Here is a 26482-nt window from a genome sequence, read left to right on the forward strand (position 1 = left end):
TACTCTGTCTGATATTATTCTGGTGGAACATGTCAACATACAGTTTTCATAACCAAAGAATGTAATACAATATATTTTGTTGTGAACCTAAAAAATGCTCTAAAACTGAGTCTATTCTTTTTTAAAAAGAGGAAAGAAGGACTAATATAACTATAATATTAATAAATTTTGTAAACATTAAGCTAAGGAAAAGAAGCTCTTCGCACAAAACCACAAATAGTGTATGATTTTATTTATGTAATTCTCAGAAGAGACAAATCCATAAGACAGAAAATATATTAATGATTGTCAAGAGGTGAAGGAGTGGGTGTTGAAGGGACAAGGAGTTCTTGCTAATTGAATTTTTTGTGGGGGAGATGATAAAAATGTTCTAAACTTACAATTGTGGGATGGTTGCAGAATTCTGTGAATATAGTAAAAGCCATTGAACTATACACTTTTAATGGATGAATTTTATGTCATGTGTGTGCATTTCTTTAAGGATGTTTAAACAAAAAATATATAAGAAGATTCATGTTATAGTACTGTACATTTCCAGTTGATAATCAGGACATTTTCAAGTTAAATCTCCACATCTTTAGTTCTATATCACAGGCAAATCAATGAGAAAGGAAATTTCAGTATATCAAATAAAAGATAGTGTGACCACATTGGAAGAGTATGTGTTTTCAAAACTAGGGAATTTATCATTAGAAATCAAACTCTGCTTTCTAAAATACTAGTATGAAATTAAAATGACAGTTTCTGTTTCTGCTCAGTATTACTCATACATGATGCTTATAATAGACACAGACTTTGGAAAACTTATCAGAGTTCACAGTTGAGACATTTCCATAGCAAGTGCCATATGATTGTCTTAAATTACCTTTCGTACATACCTCATGTGTGTTTTCCATAAAATATAATCATTTTATTTCAGGAACAATAACAAACATCAAATTTAATTTTCAAAAATTGAATATTCTCATGATGTAACATTATGTAGCCATGACTTTTATAAGTAAAAATTTCTATTTTATTTTTTCAAATTCAAATCTATAGGGCAATGCACAGATATTAAATGTATCATGTAATGAGTTTTGATAAATGTATACACCCATGTAATGAACACTTCAGTGAAAATATAAAATATTTCTATCACCACAGAAAGTTTTCTCATAACAATCCCTCACCACCCCCACTATGTTCTGATTTCTATCACCACAGATTAGTTTTGGCTGTTCTTAAATTTCTTATGATTAAATTATCAATGCTATAGTATGCAGTCATTTGTTTCTGGTTTCTTTTGTTCATTGTAATGTTTATAAGTGTCCTGGTTCGCTTAGATTGCCATAACAAAATTTCTTAGACTGGATGGCTTAAATAACAGAAATTGATTTTCTAACAGTCGTGGAAGCTGGAAACTCCAAGATCAAGGTATCACTAGGGTCAATGTCTGGTAAGAGCTCTGTCTTTGGGTTGCAGATACACCTTCTCACATGGCTTTTCCTGAGAGTGTACATATAAGGACAGGGAAAGGTCTTCTTAAAGGCCACCAGTCCTACTGGACTAGAAACCCCTGCTTATGACCTTATGCAACCTTAATAATTACCCGTGAAAATCCTATTTCCAAATACTATCACATTAAGAGGTATGGCGTCAACATATGAACTGCTAGAGGGGACAGTTTTGTACATAATAGTGAGATTGTCACATGTATCAGTACTTAATCATTGGTATTGTTTAATAGTTATCCATTGTATAAATATATCACAATTTATACGTTCTCTTAGTGATTATAATTTTGATTGTTTTCTGTTTGGGTTACTTAGAATAAAACTGCTTTGATATACAAAATATTTGAGGATACACACTTTATTTCTCTTGGGAAAATATCCTAGGCCATTGTATAGGTACATATTGAATTTTATAAGAGAGATTGTAAAATTTTTCATTCTTACGAGCAATATTTCAGTTATACAGCTACACCACACTCTTGGTAATATTTCATGTTGAGAGTCTTTAATTTTGGCCATTCTAGTTGGTGTTGAGAGTCTTTAATTTTGGCCATTTAGTTGGTTTGAAGTGATCTTTCAATGTTATTTTATTTTGCATTTCCCGGATGGCTAATGACGTTGAACACTGTTCATGTGCTTATTGAGCATTTATTTATCTCCTTTTGTGAACTGGCTATTGAAAGCTTTTGCCCATTTTTATTAAGTTCATTGTGCTTAAAAAAATTGATTTGTAGAAGCGCTACCTATATACATTCTAGATACAAATCTTTTGTCAGATGTATTGCCTGTATTTTCTCTAAGTCAGTGGCATGCTTATACATTTAAATTTTTTCTTTTTTTCATTTTCTGAGAAGTTTGCAATTTTAATGAGGTTCAGTTTATCAACTTTTTCTTTTATCATTAGTTATTTTGATTATCTGTAAGAATTCTTTGTCTGCCTCTAGGTTGTGCCTATAATTCATTTAAAAATAGTTTTTGTTATGGTGTGATTTCTTTACATTTATCTAATTGTTCCAATGCCAATGTTTGAGAACATTTTCTTTTCTATATCAAATTGCCTGTTGCCTTTGTTGAAAACTATTGGCCAGATATATTTCTAAACTTTAAACTATTTATTTCCTTGATTTGTTTGTCAAGTTTTATGTCAATAAAACATTGTGTTGGTTATTATAGCCTTATGATAAATCATGAAATCAGGTACTTTAATTCTGTAGATACTCTTCTTTTTTGAGATTGTAACCATTCTCAAAGTGCAAGCCTGCTGGTTTTATATATATACCAGCTTTTGTTCACTTGAAATTATTTAATTTTGTGAGCCTGACATTTTCTGAACTTGTAGGTGTATATTTTTCATCAAATTTGAAAAAATAACTGGACATTGTTTTTAAATTTTTTTTCCTTCCCTTCCCTTTCTTGAGTTGTAGTTACATATTTCATTATTTTATATTGTCCTACTGTTCACTGAAGCTCTTTTGGTTTTGTTTTACTATTTTTTTTTTTCAATCTTCACCCTAGGACATGCTCATTGATTTTTTTTTTTTTTTTTTTTTTTTTTTAGAGAGGGGAAGGGAGGGAGAGAGAGGGAGAGAAACATTGATTGGTTGCCTCCTGCATGTGCCCCAACCTGGGACAGAATCTGCAACCCAAGCATGTGGCCTGACTGGAATTGAACCTGCAACCTTCTGGCTTACAGAATGATTCTCTAACCAACTGAGCCATACTGGCTAGTTCCATTTTGTTTTACTTTTGAAAAAATCCCTAACCTTCAGGGTGGATAATTTGTGTTGACAACCTTCTTTCTTCATTGTTCAATCAGATGTTAATGCTAGCTAGTGATATTTTAAATTTCAGACATTGTATCACGAGTTCTAGATATTCCTTTGGTTCTTTTTCTAGTTTTAATATTTCTGCTTAAATTTCTTACCTGTTTATTCTTTGTGTTCTTTTCTTGTAAGTCCACAAAATATGTATAACCATTGCTTTTTATAAAGTTATTGTCAGCTAATTCCAATATCTAAGTATAACTGGGTCTGTAACAAAAGTTGCTCTTTTGTGTTGATTTTGGATCCCATCTTCCTACTTCTTTGCATGACTAGTAATCTTTTATTATGTTGTGAATATTACATTTGATTTTTTGCAGAAAGGCTGGCTTGTATTGCCTTCTTTAAAGGATATTCAGTTTCTTTTCAGAAACTAAATTATTGATAAATCCATTTCACCTTTGTAGCATGGTTTAGGAATGCTTTGTTAAGCTGGGTTTATTTCAATTTTCCCCTCATTCTTAGAGGTGGCTCTCAGTTGTCATTACTCCTGATGCTTGACTTTTCCAAGGTTCCCCGTGAAGGCTCAAAGAACTTAGAAAAGTTTCTTCTCTTTGTATGGGCTGCAACTCTGATGTGTCCCAGCTCAGTCTGATCTGTCCTTCTCTATTCAGTTCTCAGAAACACAATGAGCACTCTCTCAGGGCTCCGGTAGTTTTTCCCTGTATGAGAGCAGTCCAGCTCTCAGCTAAGGGCCCAAGAAAACATACCCGTAAACTTCTGTCCACTCCACTCAGCTGCCCTCCCTTAGCATACTGTCCTACAAATCCTAGCCACCACAGCAGCCCCAAACTCCAGTCTCTTCCTCCTTAGATCAGTGAGGTCCCTCCTTGTCACCCTCCATTGAGCTCCACTTCCACACAGGGTGGCCAGGGGAGTGTTGCCATGAAGAAAGCCAGGGTGAAACACAGGGCTCATCTTGCTTATTTCCCTTCTCTCAAGAACCAAAGTCCACTGCTGCCTTTTGTCCAGTACCTGAAAAGCTGACATACACATTGTCCGGAGGGACAAGGCCAGTATTAGTTATTCCATCATAACTGGAAGCAGAAGCCCCTAATATTAAATTTAAAAACCTTGCTTATTGTGTGAAAATTGCATATACATATATGTGCATGTATAAACATATTAACATACATGTGCATTTTAATGTGTATGTACTGCACGGTGTTTTGTTCTGCGGCTTAGGAATCTGGTTCTTGAGTATCCAGTCATGTAATCCAGGTCAATTTTATTTTGCAAGAATCTGTGTATTTTTCTATGATGTGAGAATAATAATATTGTCTAATTTATGGTATTTTCTGTGGTCATTAAGTAATGTACAGAAAGCAGTTAGCACAATACATTGCATATTAGAAGTATACACAAATGTTAATACTATTATATATATTACATATAAAAATATCTACAAAGAACATCACTAACCCTCAAAAGCAATTATTTATGTGTAATATTTATTCACTTATTTTGAACTCTGTAATGTTGTGTTCTTTAAATTGAATATCTACCTTTTAATAATCAAAAAGAAACATAATTTTAGAAGAAATTTCACTCTCAGAAGATTTGATATTAAAAGTCCCAAAAGTAAGCCTATGTTGATTTATAAATGCTAACAGTTTTCCTGAAAAGAATCACTCTTTTTAAAATTTCTAAAGCTTTTTTGTTTATCAGGAAGATAATAAACTATGAGATCATGTTGCCAGTATGCACTTTTGAACATTCAGTGACAAAGGGAACTAAGAATGCTAAGGTCATGAAACCATTATAAGACCAGAAATAAGCACATATGGCTTTCCTTACTTAAAAAAAAACTTAGAAGTTTACAGTTTTAATACAAATAAATAATATAATAATTAATAAATAATAATACAAGAATAAACTGTGTCTCATGCACTCACAACTCTAAACCTACCTCTGCCCGCCCCTGTAATCACATAGCTCAACAGGAGGAAATATTCATTACTTAGCATGTGAAATATATTTTCATACATCTGTGTGAGGTTCTAGTTGTTCCATTATACTAATTCAATTAGTGAACATTTAAAAATATATGTGCAAATTTTCTGTAATGTTTAATTAATTGTGGTCATTAATTACCAGTGTAACTATTGAAAATTTTGAGACTATCTTATATTTAAAAACAAGGTCTCTTTTAGATGGAGGCGATTTGGAAGATAATTTATTCAGTATGTTCTAGATTTAAAGCACTAATTCAGTGGTCTCAAAATTTTTTATCTTGACATCCCACACATATAGTGATTTTAATCTCTAATATGTACTAATTCCATATTAAGTTACTTTGCTTCTTTGCTGAATGAATTTCTAAGGAGTATTTAAAGCAACCTTACAGACAGTTTAAGCATCTGTAAATTTAGTTTTGGAAGCCCTTACACATACTTTTTAAAAGAATCTTTTCTACAAAGAATCTTCATTTTAAAGTGACAACTTTTCTGTTACCCTGATATTCCTAATGTTCAATATTCAAAGGAAATGAAGTGTGTATGTATGTTCCTATGTGCTTTAGTCTATATCACACACATTAAAATACAGGTATATGCATATAGGCCCCACCCTTCACATACAAACACACATAACAGAGTTATAGCCCCCATTTCTCATTAGGTGAAATGTATGTTCTTATTTTGCAAATATGACTGCTTTCTACTTTAAGAAATATTCAACTTAAAAAACAAGAACAGAGTAAATTTTTACTTTCAAAATGTAAAAAGAATTTGCCAAAGGATCATCTTAATGTGAGTCCCTCTAGAAAATTAAGTCTATATTTTACAGAATTTGGTAAGATAACAAGGTTTTAGAAACTTAATTCCTGTATTCTGCAAAGAATACCAGTATGATTACACTGTTCTTAATGATTAAATTTAAAACAAATAATATATATTTGCAATCATTGTATGTGCTTTGGTAATATAACCTTAGTTTTAATTTTTATATGACTATGACCTAAGACTAGAGAGTATCAAGCATGACTAACCCTGTCTCTTTTGTTTTTAGCATTTCTGGAATCTGATTTTAGATATTAGCCCCATCATCAATTCTAAGAAAGCATAAAAATCTTTTTAAAGTAATATCCCACAATAAAATGTGTAAAAATGTAGTTGGGTCTTCTATGTGATACTTTTAAATAAGTATAAATTATATAAAGAATAATCAAACATACAATTGCAATTAGCATTTAATCAAAAATAAGAGAAAAAATGTAAGTAATATAATGAAAATGGGCTCACATTTACAAGGTAAAATCTTGGAAACTAATGCAGTTCCTCAAATTTTCTGTAAAAGTTAATTAAATATATTTTTTATATCTTGTACCACTGTAACCTGTCTTTTCATTTTAAAAAGTTATTTTAATAACTTAAAAACATGAAGATTCTTTATAATGCTTTATTCATTGTGGTCATTAATTTCTAGCACAATTACTAAAATATCTGGCAATATCTTTTATTTGAAGTTGAGTGTTACTGAACTTAAGGTGACATGTAGATATTCTATCAATACCTCCTATAATTAGAGCACCAATTTCATAGATGCTTAAAATTATTATATCTTACATTCTACAAATTTGGATATTTTATTGTTTGATATATGCTAATTCCATATTGTTAATTTTATGCTATGAATTTATAAGTAGTATTTAAAACAACCTTTTATAAAATATTTAATCTATGTAAAAATTATAGATGTTGTAATATAATTTTTTCACATACCTAATGCATTTAGAAAGGAAATTAACACAGATGCAACTAAACAACTGTGAAGAATTAAATATCAGTACATATTAACAATGCTGGATTTCTTAATAAACAAAACAAGGATCAACAGTTTTATTAACTTTTACTATTTCAACTAAAAGGCTTTTCTCCCTTTCAGTCAACCAGTATTATTATGGAGTAATTCTTTGTTATACCAACATAAACTAATACTTATATCTTTTACTTATATATCACCTCAAAAAGTTTACAGAGTACTTCACATGCATAATAAACAAACTTTTCAGCTTGCTAAATCTTGGTATAGATAACAATGACAATTTAAAGCCTTAAAACTCATAAGCTATAGCTAACCCATTCTATAAAACATGATAGGTTCAAAGAGATATTTTAAACACGAGATGTCTCTGTTTTATTTTATACTGATTCTATGTACTACAATTTGATTTCATGACATTTTTAAGAACTTAGCATTTGTATTTTCTTCAAATAAGTACAACCATGTTTCTTTAGAAGCAGAATTTCAAAAATATTGTATTAAAATTCTATAATGATAAACAAAATGATAAAAATCTACTATTAAAAAGACTATGAAGATAGGTTTTTGTAGTGTCTAAGTAGATTTAGGAGTAATGTACCAATAATTCCATTGAAATGCAATGAAATATTAAGAGATATACATGGCTATTCAAGATATCAGGTCTTAAAAACCAAATAACAACTATTTTATGCTATATCCATACTTGGCATATTAAACTATTATATCATGACTGAAAACATTCTTAACTCTTATATTGACTGAAATTATTCATGTACTGTATATCTGTTTGATTTCATATAAAATATGAGCCATTATCTTAGTGAAAGGCATAAGTAACATTGTAAGTAATAAATTTACCTACACTAATTAGTTTTTAGAAAAACTGAGTCTATATTTTAAATATGTATTTTTAAAATAATTAAATTATATTAATGGGTAGGAGTATTTGGGCCTTAAAGTCAAACATATTTCATATCCAAATGACATTTTGTTTCCTAGATAAACTTTCTGGGAGAAGTCATCTTCTGGATAAAATTTTCTGCTCTATCACTTTTGTTCACTGAGATAGCTAGACAACAGGGAAAATTGTGTATGGCATATTTTAGGAGATATCCAATGAACTTGGAACATCCCATGTTACTACAGGGAAACCTCAGGCCCTAGAGAGCAGCATTAGTATACCACCAGCCATCTGTGCTGAGACACACAGAATTACATGGAGAAAGTCCATGTAATTTTGACTATCTCTCACAATTAAATCAAATTTACTCAGACTGTTACAGAATGGGGGTGTCCAAAAAAACTCCAGAGCTTGTGGCTGGAGGATGGGGAAAAGGAAGCAGCTTTTAGGATACCTTTGCATGCCTGGGGCTAGTGGTTGGCAACTTTGTTGCACAAATGGCTTTGATACTTCCAAGGCCCAAGAAGATGGAAGGGGTCTTGGACCATGGGATGGTATTGAAAGAGCTTAAGGTTCTGTGAATTGTCAGAACTGGTTACCATACCCATTGCATCAGAGGATGCAGTCGAGGGTTTAAAAAGCAGCTGCAGATATTTTAGCGCTCGTTCTCACCATGCGGCTTGGTGAAGGGGCTCTCCAGGCTGCTTTAAGAAGAGGTTCTCCATGTTGTTTTGAGAGGGAAATACTATGCGGCTTTGAAGAGGCAGTTTACAAGGAGGCTGAGAATCCATGCGGTTCTGCATTGAAAAGTGGTGGGCACCACAACACAGAAAGACCTCCTAATCAGAATTGAATGATTGGCAGCTACCGGTAAAGCTGAACTGTGTCTAGGAAGTAGGAAAACGGTATCTCTAACTTTTCTAAAACTAGCCTGGTTTTGTAAGGGGAGGCAGAACTATGTGTTTGTGGGCGTTTTAAAAAAACATAAGACTTAACAGCAGAAATCAGCAAATAATCTAAATCTATATAACTATTAAATAAACAATTCTTTTTCTTTCCACTAAACACTGGTATTGGGAGTTATAATTCTGGCGGCGGGCAATCGGGCCCCTAACTAAACAGCCCGTCGGTTCTGTTTCAATCGGAGCAGCCCAGGGGTTCTGTTACAAGATCACAGGCTAAAATGTCTAAATGAAAAAATAATTAATGAAGACCAGCTATTAGTTCCTCACATTAGGTAGTCTCCAAAACTCAATCCTCTGGTCTTCAGCTTGGGAGACCAGAAGCTTGAGAAGAGAGCAGCTGAGATCTTGGGAGTACCAGCACTGAGCGGACACCTGAGTCTCCTTAAAAAATCCCTGGAGATATCACTTAAGTTCTATGATTTTCTCTACCTTGCCTAGGTATTTCTGAGGCTACCAGGAATCCCAAAGTGATTCTGAGCATGCCTGAATTTCTTCAAAAAATTCATTTGACAAATTAGAGTTGCCTTCATGTGGACATCAGCTGATCATGAGCTGTCATTTACAGGAAATGAGAGAGAAAGGAGGATATTGGCACAACCCAATGTCAACTCATTGTTACTGAACGAAGGAAGCAGAGGAACAATTTGTAGGCACTGTCCTGGAGCACAACTGCAAATGAGTTCATTCCTATGGGAGCAAACCTGCAAGGGTAATTAATGACCACAATGCCTGCGGAACGTGCATCTGCTTGTCCTTCAGGACTCAGCAGAGCAATCAGTTTCTTTAGGAAACCTTCCCTGACTGCTGCCCCCTACTTCTGCATTAGGTGTTATCCCTATATATAAGTGTGAGTTTAATCAAATTAGCACCTGTATCAAATGCTACTGGAGGGATGTATTTACATTTTTATCTTGAACACTAGAAGGTGAAGTTCCTGCAAACAGAGACCATGGTTATTTTATTTTTATGTCCCCAGGACTGAGCCCACTGCCTAGCACATTGTAAGTGCTCAGTAAATATCTGCTAAATGGAAATTGATTGAAAATGATATCACCACCACATCTGGCATGTCTGCCAAGCTAATGACTTAGAGGTGGGGAAGGTAAGATATCCTTAAGAAGTGCCCAGGCTTAATTGTTCTTAAAGAAAAAGAGAGGAGAGATCAATAGCAAGAAGAGAAAATGCCGTGATGCAGTCTCCTCCATGCTGGCATAAATGCAGTTATAACATCAGAAATATCAGTGAACCTTCCATCACTGACTAAAGAACACGTCTGTGGACCTATGCATGAAGAATGACATCATTTATTATAATGATAGTATTTTACTGTCATAAACACTTAAAACCAAAAAATCTGGTTTAATAGAAAATGTTAAATATATGTATATTTCTGGTATTCCATACTCTATATGTTAAACTTTTTTGAAGCCTTCAAATTACTGTCTATTCTCTTACTAGTATACTGTTACAAAGCATTTAAAATTGCTTTAGTTATTTAGAATAGAATAACTGATATCACTGAAATAAAATTTCATTCTTCTTTTGGAAAATGGTTTTCCAAAAGGAAGTTCAATTTTAAAAAATTACTATGAAAAAACTTCTGATGACACAGAAACATACATTTACTTCATCAACAAATGCAAAAGGATCGCCTACATATACAACATTAATAAGGTTTTAATGAAAGTAATAGGCCTGTAAAAAAGTTGAAATCTCTATGAACTTTCCTGTCATTTTTGGAAGACATAAACATTAATTTACTCTTTGCCTCTTTAAATTTTACTGTATTTTTATGAAACATCCTTGAAATAACAGGGGAACATCTTAAGATGAGGACTGAAAATATGGACTTTGGATACATTTTATAGACAAAAGATGTTATCAAGGCAATTATAATAAGAGAATAAAGCTAACAGACTGAATCTTTTTCACAACTGCACACAGAATAAAGGTTGATTAAATAGTCAGAAGGCAAAGGGCTGCAAACACAAAGCACAAAATACAGTCTAACAGTTCACATGCTTAGTTGATTTCAGCTTAGTTCTTAGATGCAACTTCATGAAAGTCTAATGTAAATAGGTTTTAAACTTTTTCTTTTCCCTAAGACATAACTATGTGAAACTTTAAAAATCTTGTAATCACTACATAATTTTACAATGCCAGAGAAAAAGAAAAAGAGAAATGATTAATTTTTAAAATTACCCAGCAATTCCATTGCATCATCTTCATTATCAATATCTTCCTCTGTTACAGAAGGGGGAGGGCTGTGAACAGACTCAAAAGAATCTTGAGAGAGCATTGCTGCCAGAAGCTTCTTATGTTGCTGTTGCTGTTGTTTTAATCCTTTTGTCTTGGGTTCCACCTTTAAGCTGAAGAAATATTTAAGTGTTAACTTTCAATGATGATGGCATGATGCATTCACTGTGGTCAGTAAAGAAAATATAAACAAACACATTTAATTCAATTATTTTGCTATGCAAACTTATGGACTTATTAGTGAAAATTTCCCCGAGAATAATGAAGATATAGGTTCTGTCTTCTTTCTTAGACAACCTTTGGTACCTCATTTCTCAAGTGGGTAGAGAGCAAACGTTTTTCATTTTAATGAAGTCCAGTTTATCAATTATTTCTTTCACAGATTTTCCTTCTGGTGTTGTTATCTAAAAAGCCATTGCCATACCCAAGTTGTTGTCATATAGGTTTTGCCTACTATCTTCTAGTTTTATAGTTTTGCATTTTACATTTAGGTCTATTATCCATTTAGAATTAAATTTTGTGAAGAGTGTAAGGACTCTGTCTAGAATCATTTTGTTTTGTTTTAATTTTTTTTTTTTTTTTTACGTATGTGGACATCCAGTTGTTCCAGAACCATTTGTTGAAAAGACTATCTTTGCTTCATTGGCTCCTTTGTTAAAGATTAGTTTACTAATATTTACGGGCTATTTCTTGGCTTTCTATTCTGTTCCACAGTGTATTCTTTTGCTAATATGCACTGTCTTGACTACTATACATTTATAATAAGTCTTGAAGTCAGATAGTATCAGTTCTTCAATTTTGTTCTCTTTCAATAATTTGTTTACTATTCTGGGTCCTTTGCCTTTCCATACACACTTTAGAATCAGCTAATATCCACAAAGTAATTTGCTTTTACTGGGCCCATTCAACAAATTTTAATTCCTTTTATACATATTTTTTGGTTACATAATTTTCATTTGGTTCTTTTTCAATATTTTTATTTGTTGATATTTTGTGTTCTCCTTTGTTTCAAGGGAACTTGAAATTGTTTGTTAAAGCATTTTGGATTAGTTAGTTAGTAGATTTAAGGGGAAAAATCCAAAATGAAATTCAAAGTTGTAAAGTAGGATGCCCCTGACACTATCAGAGAAAATTATGAGAGGTGCATGTTCACTGAAGAAACTAAATCACATATTGTAATCTAATGCCTGATGTAAGAAGGTGTCACTTTGTCTTCTGACTCTATTTTAGGAAACACATTAATTTAAATTCTTTGCCAGATAATTTCACCATCTGATTCATCTTAATTTTGGCATTAGTTGACTGCTTTTTCTCATTTAAGGTGTGATTTTCCTGGCTCTTGATGTAGCTGATGCTTTTTTATTGTAGCCTGCACAATTTGCTATTATTTTAGGAGACTCTAGGGCCCATTTATATCTTTTATTTTAGAAGGTAGCCACCTGGCCGACTTTTGTATCTTGTGGTTCCAATGACAGTTTAATTTTCAGAGCTCCTGAAGTGCTATTTCAGCCTGCTTGGTTTAGCTGTTGTTGCTGTGGTTCCCACTGTGCCTGCTGGTGTTGCCTGAGGGGCAAAATGAGCTTCTCAGGGCTGTGCATCTAACCTTTAGGTAGATGAAGGGAATTTCTGACGGTGGGAAAAAAAGGGTTCCAATGTCAAGTTTTGTTGTGGAAAGATCCCTCTTAGTGGTATCTTTTGTCAAGTAAAAGGCACTGAACTGCCCCGTGTCTTCAATAGACAAGAAGAATCTCAAGTTTGGCAGGAAAGGACAGCATGTCCTCTGACCATTTATTGTGAGTGGGCCTCTCAGTCAATTCCCTGGTCAGTGCAGCTGGGCTCTCCTGGTGAGGCTGGAAGGACTGTGTTTGGTTAGGGGGAGAAATGAACTTATTTGGACCACTACCTGCTCTTGCTAGTTTGGGGTTGGGGGATGTCAGGCGTAGGCTGCCTTGTGCTGTTGGTGGGGGATTGTAAGTTGCCTGCCATTATTGTTCTTCCAGTTGTCAGGTGCCTAACCATTCCATCTTACTCTTTATTTTTTCACGGCATAAAGGTTACTTTGACTGCCTTTGGCATTATTACCAAGGTTTATAGTTGTATGTAAGGGGGAGGAGCTGAGAGAATCAGTGCCATCTTTTCCAAAGCAGAGTTGACAGATGACTTAATAATTACAAAGAGCAAATGATACATTTACAATGAAGAAACCAAGTCAACAAGCTCAGCATCACCAATAATGGGACAAACTGACATAATGAGCCTCTAGATGTGCTAAACTGAGGAAGTAAACCATACCACCTATGTAGAATTCTTGCCAAAAATATCTAACCTGAATTTAATGATTACGAAATAATCAGGCATATTCAGATTTGGGAACAATTGCCTATAGTCTACAAGGATCTCAATGTTATAAAAAAAAACGAAGGTAGAAGATTGTTCTACATTATAGGAGACTAAAGAGATTTGACAACTTAACTCTACACAAGATCCTTTAGTGGATGCTAGAACAAATAAAAGAAACAAACAAACAAAAAAACCCACAAAAATCAATGAAAGACTTTACTTAAAAATTAGAGATTTGAATATAAATTCTATATTAAATGATTTTATGGTGTCATTGTCAAATGTTTTGGTATATTAATTATAGTTTTACAAGGAAATATCCTTATTCTCAGGAAATGAATGTTAAAGAATTAAGGAATTAACATGTTAAAATACCTATAACTTATTCTCAGGTGGTTCAGGAAAAAAAGAAAGAAAGAAAGGAAGGAAGAAAGAAAAGAGAAATAAAATAAAATAGAATAGATTGATGAATTAGTAGAGATAGATAAGCAAAGGCAAAATGTTAACTGGTGAATATATGTGGATCGTATGTAGATATTGATATTACTACTCTTAAATTTTCTGTAGTTTGATACTTTTCAAAGTGAAAAGTTGAGAGAAAAAGAGAAGAGAAGTTATAATAAAGGCATATTCTTGTCAACAGGACTTATTTCAACTTTAACTTCCATTTTAGCTTAGGTACCCAACTTAAACTGGAACTCTCGCAGTGATGAAAAAAGGCATCTCTGAGAAACGGGAACCCTACTGCACTGTTGGTGGGAATGCAGACTGGTGCAGCCACTATGGAGAACAGTATGGAATTACCTCAAAAGATTAAAAATGGAACTGCCTTTTGAACCAGCGATCCCACTACTAGGATTATACCCGAAGAATCTTGAAACACCAATTCAAAAGAACTTATGCACCCCTATGTTCATTGCAGCACTGTTTACAATAGCTAAGTGCTGGAAACAACCTAAGTGCCCATCTGTAGATGAGTGGATCAAAAAACTGTGGTACATTTACACAATGGAATACTATGTAGCAGAAAGAAAGAAGGAACTCCTGCCATTTGCAACAACATGGATGGAACTAGAGAGAATTATGCTTAGTGAAATAAGCCAGGCAAAGAAAGAAAAATACAATATGATATCACCTAATACAGGAAACTAAAGAACAACACAAACAAAGGAACTAAATAGAACAAAGAGCAGAATAGCAGTCAATAGGGGGGAGGGGAGAGGGAGAGAAGGGGGATAAGTAAGGGAAGGGTTTAATTAAAGAGCCTGTATAAAAGACTCATAGACATGGACAACGGGGAGGGATATGATTGCGGGAGAGGGGGTGGGTTGGGTGGGGGAGAGAAATTAGGGGAAAAGGGGATAACTGTAATTGAAAAACCAAAATAAAAAAAAATAAAATGTCAGTAGGAAAAAAAAAGGATGTCAGTAGGAAGTAATATAATTAATTGTTATAAAATTTAAAAAAAAAAAGTAAAAAAGGCATCTCTGTTAAAATATCTGTCTTTATTTTACTAACTATCAGTATAATTCAAATTCAACTAAAGAAAATTATTTTTATGCTTTAATAGTAGAGGTAAAACAAATATTCACTTCCAAATGAATGGAGGTTGATTTAGCCCCAATTTCTTGCCATGGCATCTGTCTTCTGAATAATTTCATCATGTGCTTTTGAAGCTGAGAAATAATGTGACAATTTTAAAGTATTCCTTGACCCATTTTATTCATCAAGAAATAAACAAAACAAATCAAAACAAGTTTTAATTTTGATTTCTTAGCTGATAGACCTAACATTGGAATTCCCAATGGAATTTACATCTACATTATTTTATTGAAGTCAGATTATTTTAAAATAATAATATTCATAAGTTTAGCTCCATTAGCTTTTGATGATGAGAAAAGAAACATATATTGCTTTTAATGAGAAATGCCCATGAATTGGGGAAGTGAAAACTGCACCATGAGAGAGAACATAGCACCCTGCTACAGGGAAACAAAAGATGGGGAGAGATGGGTTTGGGGAGTTTCTAAGAGCACTTAGGGTTCTGGGTCCCCTCTTATCCAGCTATTGAACCTAAATCTTAATAATAATGGGATTCTTAGAACTTCTCCCTGTAGAAAAACTGCATAGCAAAGCATTTAAGGGCATACATAGAATTTGAAGCAAGACTCTGTTACTTAATAGCCATCCAATCTTGGGACAGTAATGTAATCACTCTAGGACTTGGTTTCCCTATTCCTAAAACAGGGATAATAATAATATTTTCATGAATATGAAATGGGTTAAGATATAACATAAAGCAGTCTCTAAAGTGGTAATATTATTATATGTTCAAAGAACACGATGGGCAGAATTCTAAATATTTACATGTCTCTTCCTGAACAGTAACACCCCACATGGAAAGTACAGCATAGGAAATACAGTCAATAATATTGTAATAACTTTGTATGGTGCCAGATGGGTTATGGAAACCTCAGGGAATCACTTTACTGTAAAGTATATGATTGTCTAACCACTATACTGTACACCTGAAACTAATACAAAATAATACTGAATGTAAATTAAATTTAAATTAAAAAAATAAAAAGGAATCAAAAGAGGCCTTAGACCATATGAAAAAAGAATAGCAGTTAATATTTCAATGCGGTGTTAATACACTCTAGGAACCCATTTTGCTTTGATTTAAAAGGGTAATTTCTAAACCAAGGTCAGCTGGAAATGGACAGTTTAAAGTGGCCTTGATGTCCCCACTCCAATGTGCCTGCCTCTCCAGGTGGAGACTTCCTCCTCCTTCTGGACCGGCCCATATTCTGACCATTTTCCCTCTTCCTTCTGATCCCACTCTTCTGCAGGGAACTGACCTTGTTCTATCTCGTTTCATATTCTGTTTCTGAGTTCAGGTTAGTAGGCGTTCAATTTGTCTGACCCCATATGCTTTCTTCGGTGGAAAAGTGGATGATTCCTCTCCTGATCTGTATCCTAAGCTTCTTTTAGTTCACCATCATATCCTAGTAGGCAGGACCTAAACCCTTTCTCTTGACTCTAGTAAAAAATTAAAATTGTCATGCATAATTACTGTGTTTTTTGATTTATGCATGATTTTGGCTTTCATTTGAACAATATATATTTCTAAGTTGTAAGATTTTCTTTTTATTTCATGGCCTATTTACCTTTAAATAATAATACTCACTTAACAAATTATACCAATTCACCAGATCTATATTATTTATTGATATTGTTCTTGTTTCAATAATGTGGTTCAACTTAGAGGAGTTTCATTGGGCTTTTAAGCCTTAATGAGCCTATTTACAATTCACATTACAATTCAGCAAGTAATTCTAGGAACTCCATTACCCAGCTATTCCAAAGTAATTAAGATGGCTTAAAATAGAACTATGTAGTTTTATAAAACTTAATTTTAGTTTACTTTGTTACAAAAGTGTGATTATTTTTAATAACTCTAAATTCACAATGAATATAGATGGTTTCCCCCTAAATAACTAGACAAGCTATTGCAATTAATGCCAATTGTTGGTATCAGACAATCGTGAAAAACCTTCAATTATTCCCCAACATATCCACCTCTCTCTTCTGTGAATCCCTCTTTCTTTTGTAGCTCAGATGCTTTCATTTCTTTCCTAAACTGTCTTAATTTAGAACTACTTTGAGTATCTATGAAAGAGGTGGCAGAAAAATGCAGGAAAATGTCCACATGCCCATACATATAATGTTTTGCACATAATTTCAAGAGAGTCACAGATCCCTTGAATCCATCCAGAGACCATATAGGGGTCAGGGACTCCATGTTAATAGACTTTGTGTTATTTTAATAGTTTCTACATATTGCCCTCATAACTGCCTTTGTTTGAACCTAAGCCACCACTTAAACAGCAACATGTACTCAAGTTGTTGATCTTCTCACACAATGCTGTATTGCAGAACTTAAAGAAAAGTTCAGGTAAGGTATACCATTAAAAAACAAACAAACAAAAATGCTTCCAGGAGAAAATTGTGGGTAAGTTTCTACTCACAAGACTCTTAAGGTTTACTATGCACTTTATTTAATCCTCTCTAATCGAAAGGTGAAAATTCAGCCTATTGTGTATGTATTATTCTGAATGGAAGGAAAAGTTGGCTATGTACTAAAAATTGAGTGTTGTAATAACAGTCATTCAAATAAGACTTGAGCATTAAATGATAGGAAAGACAGATATAGAAAAAGGGGCAAAAAGTTAAGACAGACATTAAACAATCTTTATAAATAAGCTTCATTTAGCAGACATCTAATGAAAGCCTTCTCTGTGCTTCCTTCACTCACATAACAGATGTCTATTGACAATGACAAAGTACCAGTCCTAGTGGGGGAGAGAAAAATGCAAGAAGTCATCTTTGAAAATTAAGTCTTTTCTTTCAGGAGTCTAGAATATCATGTAGTTTGTAAATGTTTATGAGTGTTAAGTTATAGCACAAGTTCATTACTATTTAAGGACAAAAGCTAATACTATAGTTGCAAACTGCAGAGTCATTTAAAAATTTCTTCCCAACCTGTTTTTATTCACCCAGATCAAATCTAATGCTGTGTATGTGCCTGGTATAAATTTAGAAATCCTGTTTTGTATTAGAAGATGAGAGAGAGATAGTTTCAAAATCCATAGTTTATTGTTATTCTTTAAATTTAGTTCAGATAAGCATGCATCCTTTCAGTTCTACTGAGCATCTGGGCAAGATTTCATCACTTTCTTCATTTCATAGGTAATATCTCAACTTATAATTTAAAGACAGAGAAAAACAAAACTGAAAACATTCTTAAAACATTGTAAACAAATATTCCAGAGATCTTTATGGATTGAATTTTTATAGGTAAGGAATTGAACTAGGACTACAGGAAAGATTCCCTTTAATGGGTATTCAAGCGGAAATAAGAGCTCATTGAAGCTAGGAAGAAAATAAAAACATTAACATTTGCAATAAGTAGCTCTTATTATTATTATGACTGAATGAAAGTTGGCATTTCTTTATTTTACATTTAAGAACTAAAGATCTAGCAATGAATAAAGATAAAGGTCTAGTGAGTTTCATAAGCCTGACAGTAAAAATAAAATTACTCTCATTGACAGGTGAAATTGACCTGGCATTTCACAAAAGAAGGTAAATGAATTCTTAAAAATGGCTTTATTCTCCTTATACAGGACACTCAAACTATTTAAATAATTTAAAAGTTATTTCTCATGGAAATAGAGTCCATTTTTTACATGTCTGAAGCACATTAATAAGTATTCTGAATTTCCTTCCCTCCAGACAAGTGATAAGTCAAAGTAAAAAAAAAAAAAAAAAAAAAAAACCCTGCAAGCTATTACATTGTAGAAAAAACAATTTTATTCTTGAGAAAGAATAGTTATTGCTTGCTGCTAAATTTAACATAGGATATGCAAAGTTACTGTGGCTATACTGTGCCAAGGAAAAACTCTTCTATGGTGCACCCCCAGCGACACTCACAGAAAGTTTCAGCTCTGTCACATTTTTTTTCCTTTTTATTTATTTATTTATTTATTTATTTATTTATTTATTTATTTATTTATTTAATTTTGGTTTTTCAATTACAGTTGTCCCCTTTTCCCCTAATTTCTCTCCCCTACCCAATCCACCCCCTCTCCTGCAATCATATCCCTCCCCGTTGTCCATGTCCATGAGTCATTTATACAGGTTCTTTGACTAAACCCTTCCCTTACTTATCCCCCTTCTCTCCCTCTCCCCTCCCCCCTATTGACTGCTATTCTGCTCTTTGTTCTATTTAGTTCCTTTGTTTGTGCTGTTCTTTAGTTTCCTGTATTAGGTGATATCATATTGTATTTTTCTTTCTTTGCCTGGCTTATTTCACTAAGCATAATTCTCTCTAGTTCCATCCATGTTGTTGCAAATGGCAGGAGTTCCTTCTTTCTTTCTGCTACATAGTATTCCATTGTGTAAATGTACCACAGTTTTTTGATCCACTCATCTACAGATGGGCACTTAGGTTGTTTCCAGCACTTAGCTATTGTAAACAGTGCTGCTATGAACATAGGGGTGCATAAGTTCTTTTGAATTGGTGTTTCAAGATTCTTCGGGTATAATCCTAGTAGTGGGATCGCTGGTTCAAAAGGCAGTTCCATTTTTAATCTTTTGAGGTAATTCCATACTGTTCTCCATAGTGGCTGCACCAGTCTGCATTCCCACCAACAGTGCAGTAGGGTTCCCATTTCTCCACATCCTCGCCAGCACTTGTTCTTTGTTGATTTGTTGATGATGGCCATTCTGACTGGTGTAAGATGGTATCTCATTGTGGTTTTTATTTGCATCTCCCTGATGGCTAATGATGTTGAGCATTTTTTCATGTGTCTATGGACCTTCTGTATGTCCTCTTCAGAGAAGTGTTTGTTCAGGTCCTTTGCCCATTTTTTAATTGGGTTGTTTGTTTTCTTGATGTTGAGTCGTATCAGCTCTTTATAAATTTTGGAAATCAGTCCCCTGTCTGTGATGTCATTGGCAAATATGTTTTCCCATATGGTTGGTTTCCTTTTCATCTTGCTGATGTTTTCTTTTGCTGAGCAGAAACTCTTTAGTTTGATGTAATCCCATTTATTTATTTTTTCATTTATTTCTCTTGCTTTAGGAGATGTATCCGTGAAGAAATTGTTACGTGAGATATCTGATATTTTCTTGCCTATGTTTTCCTCTAGGACCTTTATGGTGTCACAGCTTACATTTAAGTCTTTGATCCATCTTGAGTTTATTCTCGTGCGTGGTGTAAGTTGGTGGTCTAGTTTCATTTTTTTGCAGATCCCTATCAGTTCTCCCAGCACCATTTGTTAAAGAGGCTCTTTTCACTCCATTTTATGTTCCTTCCTCCTTTATCAAATATTAGTTGACCATAGAGGCCTGGGTTTATTTCTGGGCTTTCAATTCTGTTCCACTGATCTATATGTCTGTTCTTATGCCAGTACTAGACTGTTTTGATCACAGTGGCTTTGTAGTATTGTTTGATATCTGGTGTTGTGATTCCTCCTGCTGTGTTCTTCTGTCTCAAGATTGCTTTTGCTATTCGGGGTCTTTTTTGGTTCCATATGAACTTTTAGAGTATTTGTTCTAGGTCTGTGAAATATGTCATTGGTATTTTAATAGGGATTGCATAGAATCTGTAAATTGCTTTGGGTAGTATGGCCATTTTGATGATGTTGATTGTTCCCATCCAAGAACATGGTATTTGCTTTCATTTCTTTATATCTTCCTTAATTTCTTTCTTCAATGTTATGTAATTTTCAGAGTACAGGTCTTTTATCTCTTTGGTTAAGTTTACTCCTAGGTACTTTATTTTTCTTGTTGCTATAGTAAATGGTATTTTCTTTTTTGTCTCTGTCTCTGCTATTTTATTGTTGGTGTACAGAAATGCCTTAGATTTCTGCATATTTATTTTGTACCCTGCGATTTTGCCTAATTCACTTATTATATCAAGTAGTCTTTTAGTGGAGTTTATAGGATTTTCTAGGTATACTATCATGTCATCTGCATATAATGATAGTTTTACTTCCTCTTTCCCAATTTGGATGCCTTCTGTCACATTTTAATTCATTAGTATTTATATCCATTTTCTCAGTCTCCTGCACGCCATGCTTCACATAATGCTTTTTCACCCCAACATCTTTATAAAAGTTTTTATTATTGTTTTAAGTTTTACTCATTGAAATTGCTATTACAAAAATGGCTATTTTAAATATACTTTTCTAATAAATATGATCTGAGCACTTCCCTTCTATCAGCATACGGAAATTTACAGCAAATCTATCATCACCATTCTGAGCACCATGGGCCTGAGTAACAGGAAATATGGACTTCCAAATACACAAATCATAATAGTTTCAAACATTAAACAAAGAAAACATAAATAGTTATACGCAATCATAGTTATCAACTCTAAACTTAAATGGTTCTAAAGGTTTTTTTCTCTTCATATTCCACATTAACATTACCTTATATTGTCTCATATACATTTAATAGTTTTTGTTTCCCTGTTGACTACATGTCTCTTGTATGTACATCAGAAGTCTTCCCTCTTCCATTAATTTTGAATTAAATTTACTGGGGTAATGTTGATTAGTAACATTATATAGGTTTTAGATGTACAATTACATAATACATCATCCGTCCATTGCATTGCGTTCTCACCACCCAAAGTCTTGTCTCCTTCCATCACCATATATTTGATCCCTTTACCCTCTTCATTCTCTCCTCACCCTCCATTACCTCTGGGAACCACTACACTGTCCTGTGTCTATGAGTTTGTTACTTTCAGTTTTATATCCCTGGGTCTCAGAGGGGATTTTTTAAACTTGACCCCAAAGGCAAGAAAAGCAAAAGCAAAAATAAATTAATGGACCTACACAAAACTAAAAAGCTTCTGCACAGCAAAAAATGTCATCAACAAAACAAAAAAATAACTAACTTAAGGGAGAAGATACTTGCAATCTTACCTCCAATAAAGGGCTAACATCCAAAATATATAAAGAACTCATACAACTCAACAACAACAATTCAAACAATACAATTAAAAAAGGGATGGAGAACATATATCGACACTTTTCCCAAGAAGATACACACTGGTCAACAGATATATGAAAAGATGCTCAACTTCATTAACTATATAAGAAATGCCAATCAAAACTACAATGAGATACCACCTCACACCTGTTAGAATGGCTATTATCAGTAAATCAAGAAATAGCAAGTGTTGGAGAGGATGTGGAGAAAAAGGAACCCTCTCTCACTGTTGGTGGGAACATAAACTGGTACAGCCACTATGGAAGACTGTTCCAACAATTGAGAACAGAGCTACCATATGACCCAGCAATTTCTCTTCAGGGTATATACCCCCAAAATTTAAAACCATTTACTTATAAAGATACATATACCTCCAATTCTTAGTCAGCCATTCCCTGCCCAATATTATAGAAAGTCTCAACTGACAGTTTATAGCTTTGACATTATTTCTTCAGTTGGGATTAGAAGTAAAGAGATGATAATCTTAAATGAAAAGAAAAAAAAAATCACAACCCAAAACTAAAAGCAAATCAAGTAGCACTCTAATGTTAAAGCAGATAAATTAATGTTTATTTCATGGGGAGCCCAATATAATTTTCTATACAAAATTGCTAAGAGTTATTTCAAGAAATCGTGCAGTTGGATTTATTTTCCTTTTACCTTGTAATGATTAATAGTATTTTGAATCTTAGATGCCATTTAATCCTACCTTCCTGCGGGGCTTGAGCTGCTGTCTTCACTTTCCCATTGTTTGTTTTTATTTCTTGGAATTGGAGGCTGCAGCATTTCGGCCGCTAAGGGATCTGCATCATTCTCTTCTCGGCCAATCCATTCTCCAATCACACAGGGTCTCAGAAGAGAAGAATTAAAGGCCATTGTTTCCTGAAGAGGAGTAAAGAATATGCCACCTTAGATTATTTACTCTGATCAATAGGACAACAAGGAAATAAATTTGGCTAGAGTTTCAGCTGCTTCCTCACATCAAAATGTTCCTTCTTTCTTTCTCAATTAACTTAAAACTTCAGTTCTCTCCATCTCTACCCAATAATTTACTTTATGTGATTGTGCTAATTCCTGAAGGTGACTGTTCACCAAGGACCCGAGAGTGAAATTTATTCTGATTTGGAAGCTGCATGTGTGTTCTCAAGAAGGAGATACAGAATGAACACTGTGTTGTGAGGCCCTCACAGTGGAAGGATTTGATGTCACTGGGAAATTTTAAGTAACTGTGCAGGAAGAAAGTGGAATGGAGTCAGGAAGTAAGGAAGGGAAGAGAGAGGGCTAGAAGGTGCATTGTCTCCAACTGTGAGCACTTTGGACTTTGAAGGATCCAGATGAGGTTCCAGGCAGGGCAATATCAATGACAGGTATCCTATGCTATTTCAAAAAATGTTGACATGATCTCCTTTCATAGACTTGGATATACTTTGGTGCTTTACATGATATTTTCAGTATTTGTTATTTAATCATTTAAAATGATATGAGAATACTGAATACATAAAATTACTAGAACTATCTTGCTAAGTGGAAAAGGGTAGGTTAAAAAATACCTATTTTATTATCTAATTTCCTTTAAAAATTCATATGGATATATATCCCTCATTCATACATGAATCTATTAATTTATTCACTTTCTTATATTTATTAAGACCTATTATGTGCCAGATGCTGCTTGATTTGTTGGGGAAAACAATTGTAAGAATAAAATTTAATAGTTTTATCTGAATGCAGGAACTACAGGTTAATTTTAATTTCTTTTTCTGGCATTTCCATGGCCTTTCCATATTCTATGATAAATATACATTAGTCTTATAATGAAAAAATATGTAATTTAAAATATATTGATCTGAGGAGCACAGGCTTTGCTTAATTTATGTTTAGCTATAATTTTTACCATTACAAAAGTCTTGATCAATTCCTTAAAAATTTAGACCTGGTCTTCTGACTCTTTACAATTCTCAAAAAATAAAATACAAATAAAACAACATAATATAGACACAGTATTATAACATATATACAATGTAATATTAATTAATATGCCAATACCATATTTGATCAACTTTTATCCAAGAGATAACAAGCAACAAAGAGTAAATGGATATCTTATTATTAACTCCCAGCCCACAATGAAAAATATAGGAAATATTTTAGTAATAGTATTGGCAAAACTTAGCAGCTAATCTGAATTCCTTCCATATTTATGTTCCCAGAGTCAGAAAAGCAAAGCACTATAACGGCTTTCAGCTGTGAAATCATGCAATCAAGTTAATGTTTTGTAATATCTAGAAAGGCATATTCATCTGCCACTAGTTAATATCATTTGAAGTATAATAATTAAAATTAACAGCAATATTGTTAAATTTTAAACCTAAATTTTGTTCTGAGAGCAAATTGAGACAGACATGTTTTAGGATTAAAAAAAATCGATAAACTAGCTTTAGAATCAGTTTTAGCCTGTGTGTCTTTGAAATGTTACTTGTTCTCTGAATTTCATTTTTTCCAACTGTAAAATGGAATGATGGGAATTACAAAACCTATTGTGCTAGCTGAATTACTATACTAGAGTAGCACAATTAAGCCATAGAATTCTGTACCTGTGCTAGACCATTTATTTAATGACGTGAACTGTATTCAAACCACTTCTCTATGTGCAATATATCAGGGAAAAACACGGTAAACTGAACTACAGGAATGGGCCAGTGAGATAAGACTAGACGCTTAGTTGTAAATATGGACAGAGAAATGGAGCAGAGAATTGATGAGGCAGGTTTAATTCATAAAGTTTTTTTTAATGATGAAAACTATACCAGTTTAGTTTTTTAATTTGAAATTTTGATTCCTAGTAAATGTTTCTGCATAATTAACTCTTGAAAGTTAGTGAGTTTTTATTGAGTTATGCCTTAGCTTTGGCTGTGCAAGTGGAATTCATTATTCTTTGATGTTTTACCTTGGGTTGTAGTTTCTAACTTGAATCTATTTTGTGGCTCTCCTCTGGAGGGTTTTTTCTACCTTTGGTTCAGTTCTGTTCTTAACTTAACTTCCAAGGGGGAGTGACTCAAAGATCCATCCAGATATTGCCTCCAGCTCCAAGTCCAATCTCATAAAGTTTTTTTTTTATAGATAGTATATTTCAAAGGTTGGATAATTAATTCAATGTTACTATTTTCATTTATGTCATGGGGCAGAATCAGGCTTAGAGATTTGTCTTACATAGGCTCAACATTTAACAATGGGCACAAAGAGACTGACCATTATAACGAGATAGGTTCTGACATCATAAATGAGAAGGAAAATAGGATTTAGTGTTGAGTATGATCAAAAGTTGAGAACTGCAGAGAATAAAAACAAAACAAAAACAAAAAAAAACAAAAACAAAAAAACAACCCCTCCTTGGTTGCTTATTTGAAGTGAAATAAATGAGAGATGCCCCTGCTGTTGGAACACAGAGCACAGAGAGAAAGATAAACAGTTTGATATGCAGCCTGTTTAACTTCAGCAGGCAACAGAAATATAATGAGAAATCGCTGACAGGCAAAGTAATATGAAGAACTGCAGGCAAGGTCAGAGGAAGTAGGTGGTGGGTATTTTACAGATGAAGAAAAATGTGGTTTGACTATGTTTATTTTTTGGACTGCACAAAGCTTTTTAAAATATCTGCCCTTTTATTTTTTAATTAAATATTTTATTGTTTTATTAGAGTGTCCCAACATTTCTCCCTTTGCTCTCCCTGCCCTCCAATGCCCCAACTCCCACAGTCAATCTCTACCCTGTCGTCCAGGTCCATGGGTCATCCATGAATATTCCTTGATTAGTTCCTTCCCCTTCTTTTCACCCTTATCCCCCAGCCCCCTTTTCTCCACATCCTTGCCAGCACTTGTTTGTAGATTTGTTAATGATGGCCATTATGACCTTGTGAGGTGTTATCTCCTTGTGGTTTTAATTTGCATCTCTCTGATGGCTAGTGATGCTGAGTATCCTTTCATATGCCTATGGCCCTCTGTATGTCCCCCTCGGAGAAGTGTCTGTTCAGGTCCTTTACCCATTTTTTTAATTGGATTGTATGTCCTCCTGGTGTTCAGTTGTATGAGTTCTTTATATATTTTGGAGATCAAACCCTTATCTGAGGTATCATTGGCAAAAATGTTTTCCCATACAATTGGACCCTTTTTTATTTGATGATGTTTATTTTTTATTTTATGATGTTTTCTTTAGCCATGCAGAAGCTTTTTAATTTGTTTTAATTTGTTTATTTTTTCCTTTATTTCCCTTGCCCTAGGAGATATAGCAGCAAAAGTATGGCTACATGGGATATCTGAAATTCTCCTGTCTATGTTTTCCTCTAGGACTTATATGGTCTTATGAGTTATA

General features: G+C 33.6%; 1 protein-coding gene across 1 annotated transcript in view; it reads right to left on the reverse strand.

Moving 5' to 3' along the window:
- The window catches only part of CUNH8orf34 (chromosome unknown C8orf34 homolog), a 326713-nt gene that overhangs the window by 198280 nt on the left and 101951 nt on the right, over positions 1-26482 (reverse strand). Inside the window, 2 exon segments of the mRNA XM_090284894.1 lie at positions 11150-11316; positions 22824-22996. Coding sequence (XP_090141020.1) covers positions 11150-11316; positions 22824-22996 — 340 coding nt within the window.

The sequence above is a fragment of the Furipterus horrens genome, unplaced genomic scaffold (genome assembly GCF_987537825.1).
Source record: "Furipterus horrens unplaced genomic scaffold, mFurHor1.1.pri manual_scaffold_7, whole genome shotgun sequence".
Classification (NCBI taxonomy): domain Eukaryota; kingdom Metazoa; phylum Chordata; class Mammalia; order Chiroptera; family Furipteridae; genus Furipterus; species Furipterus horrens.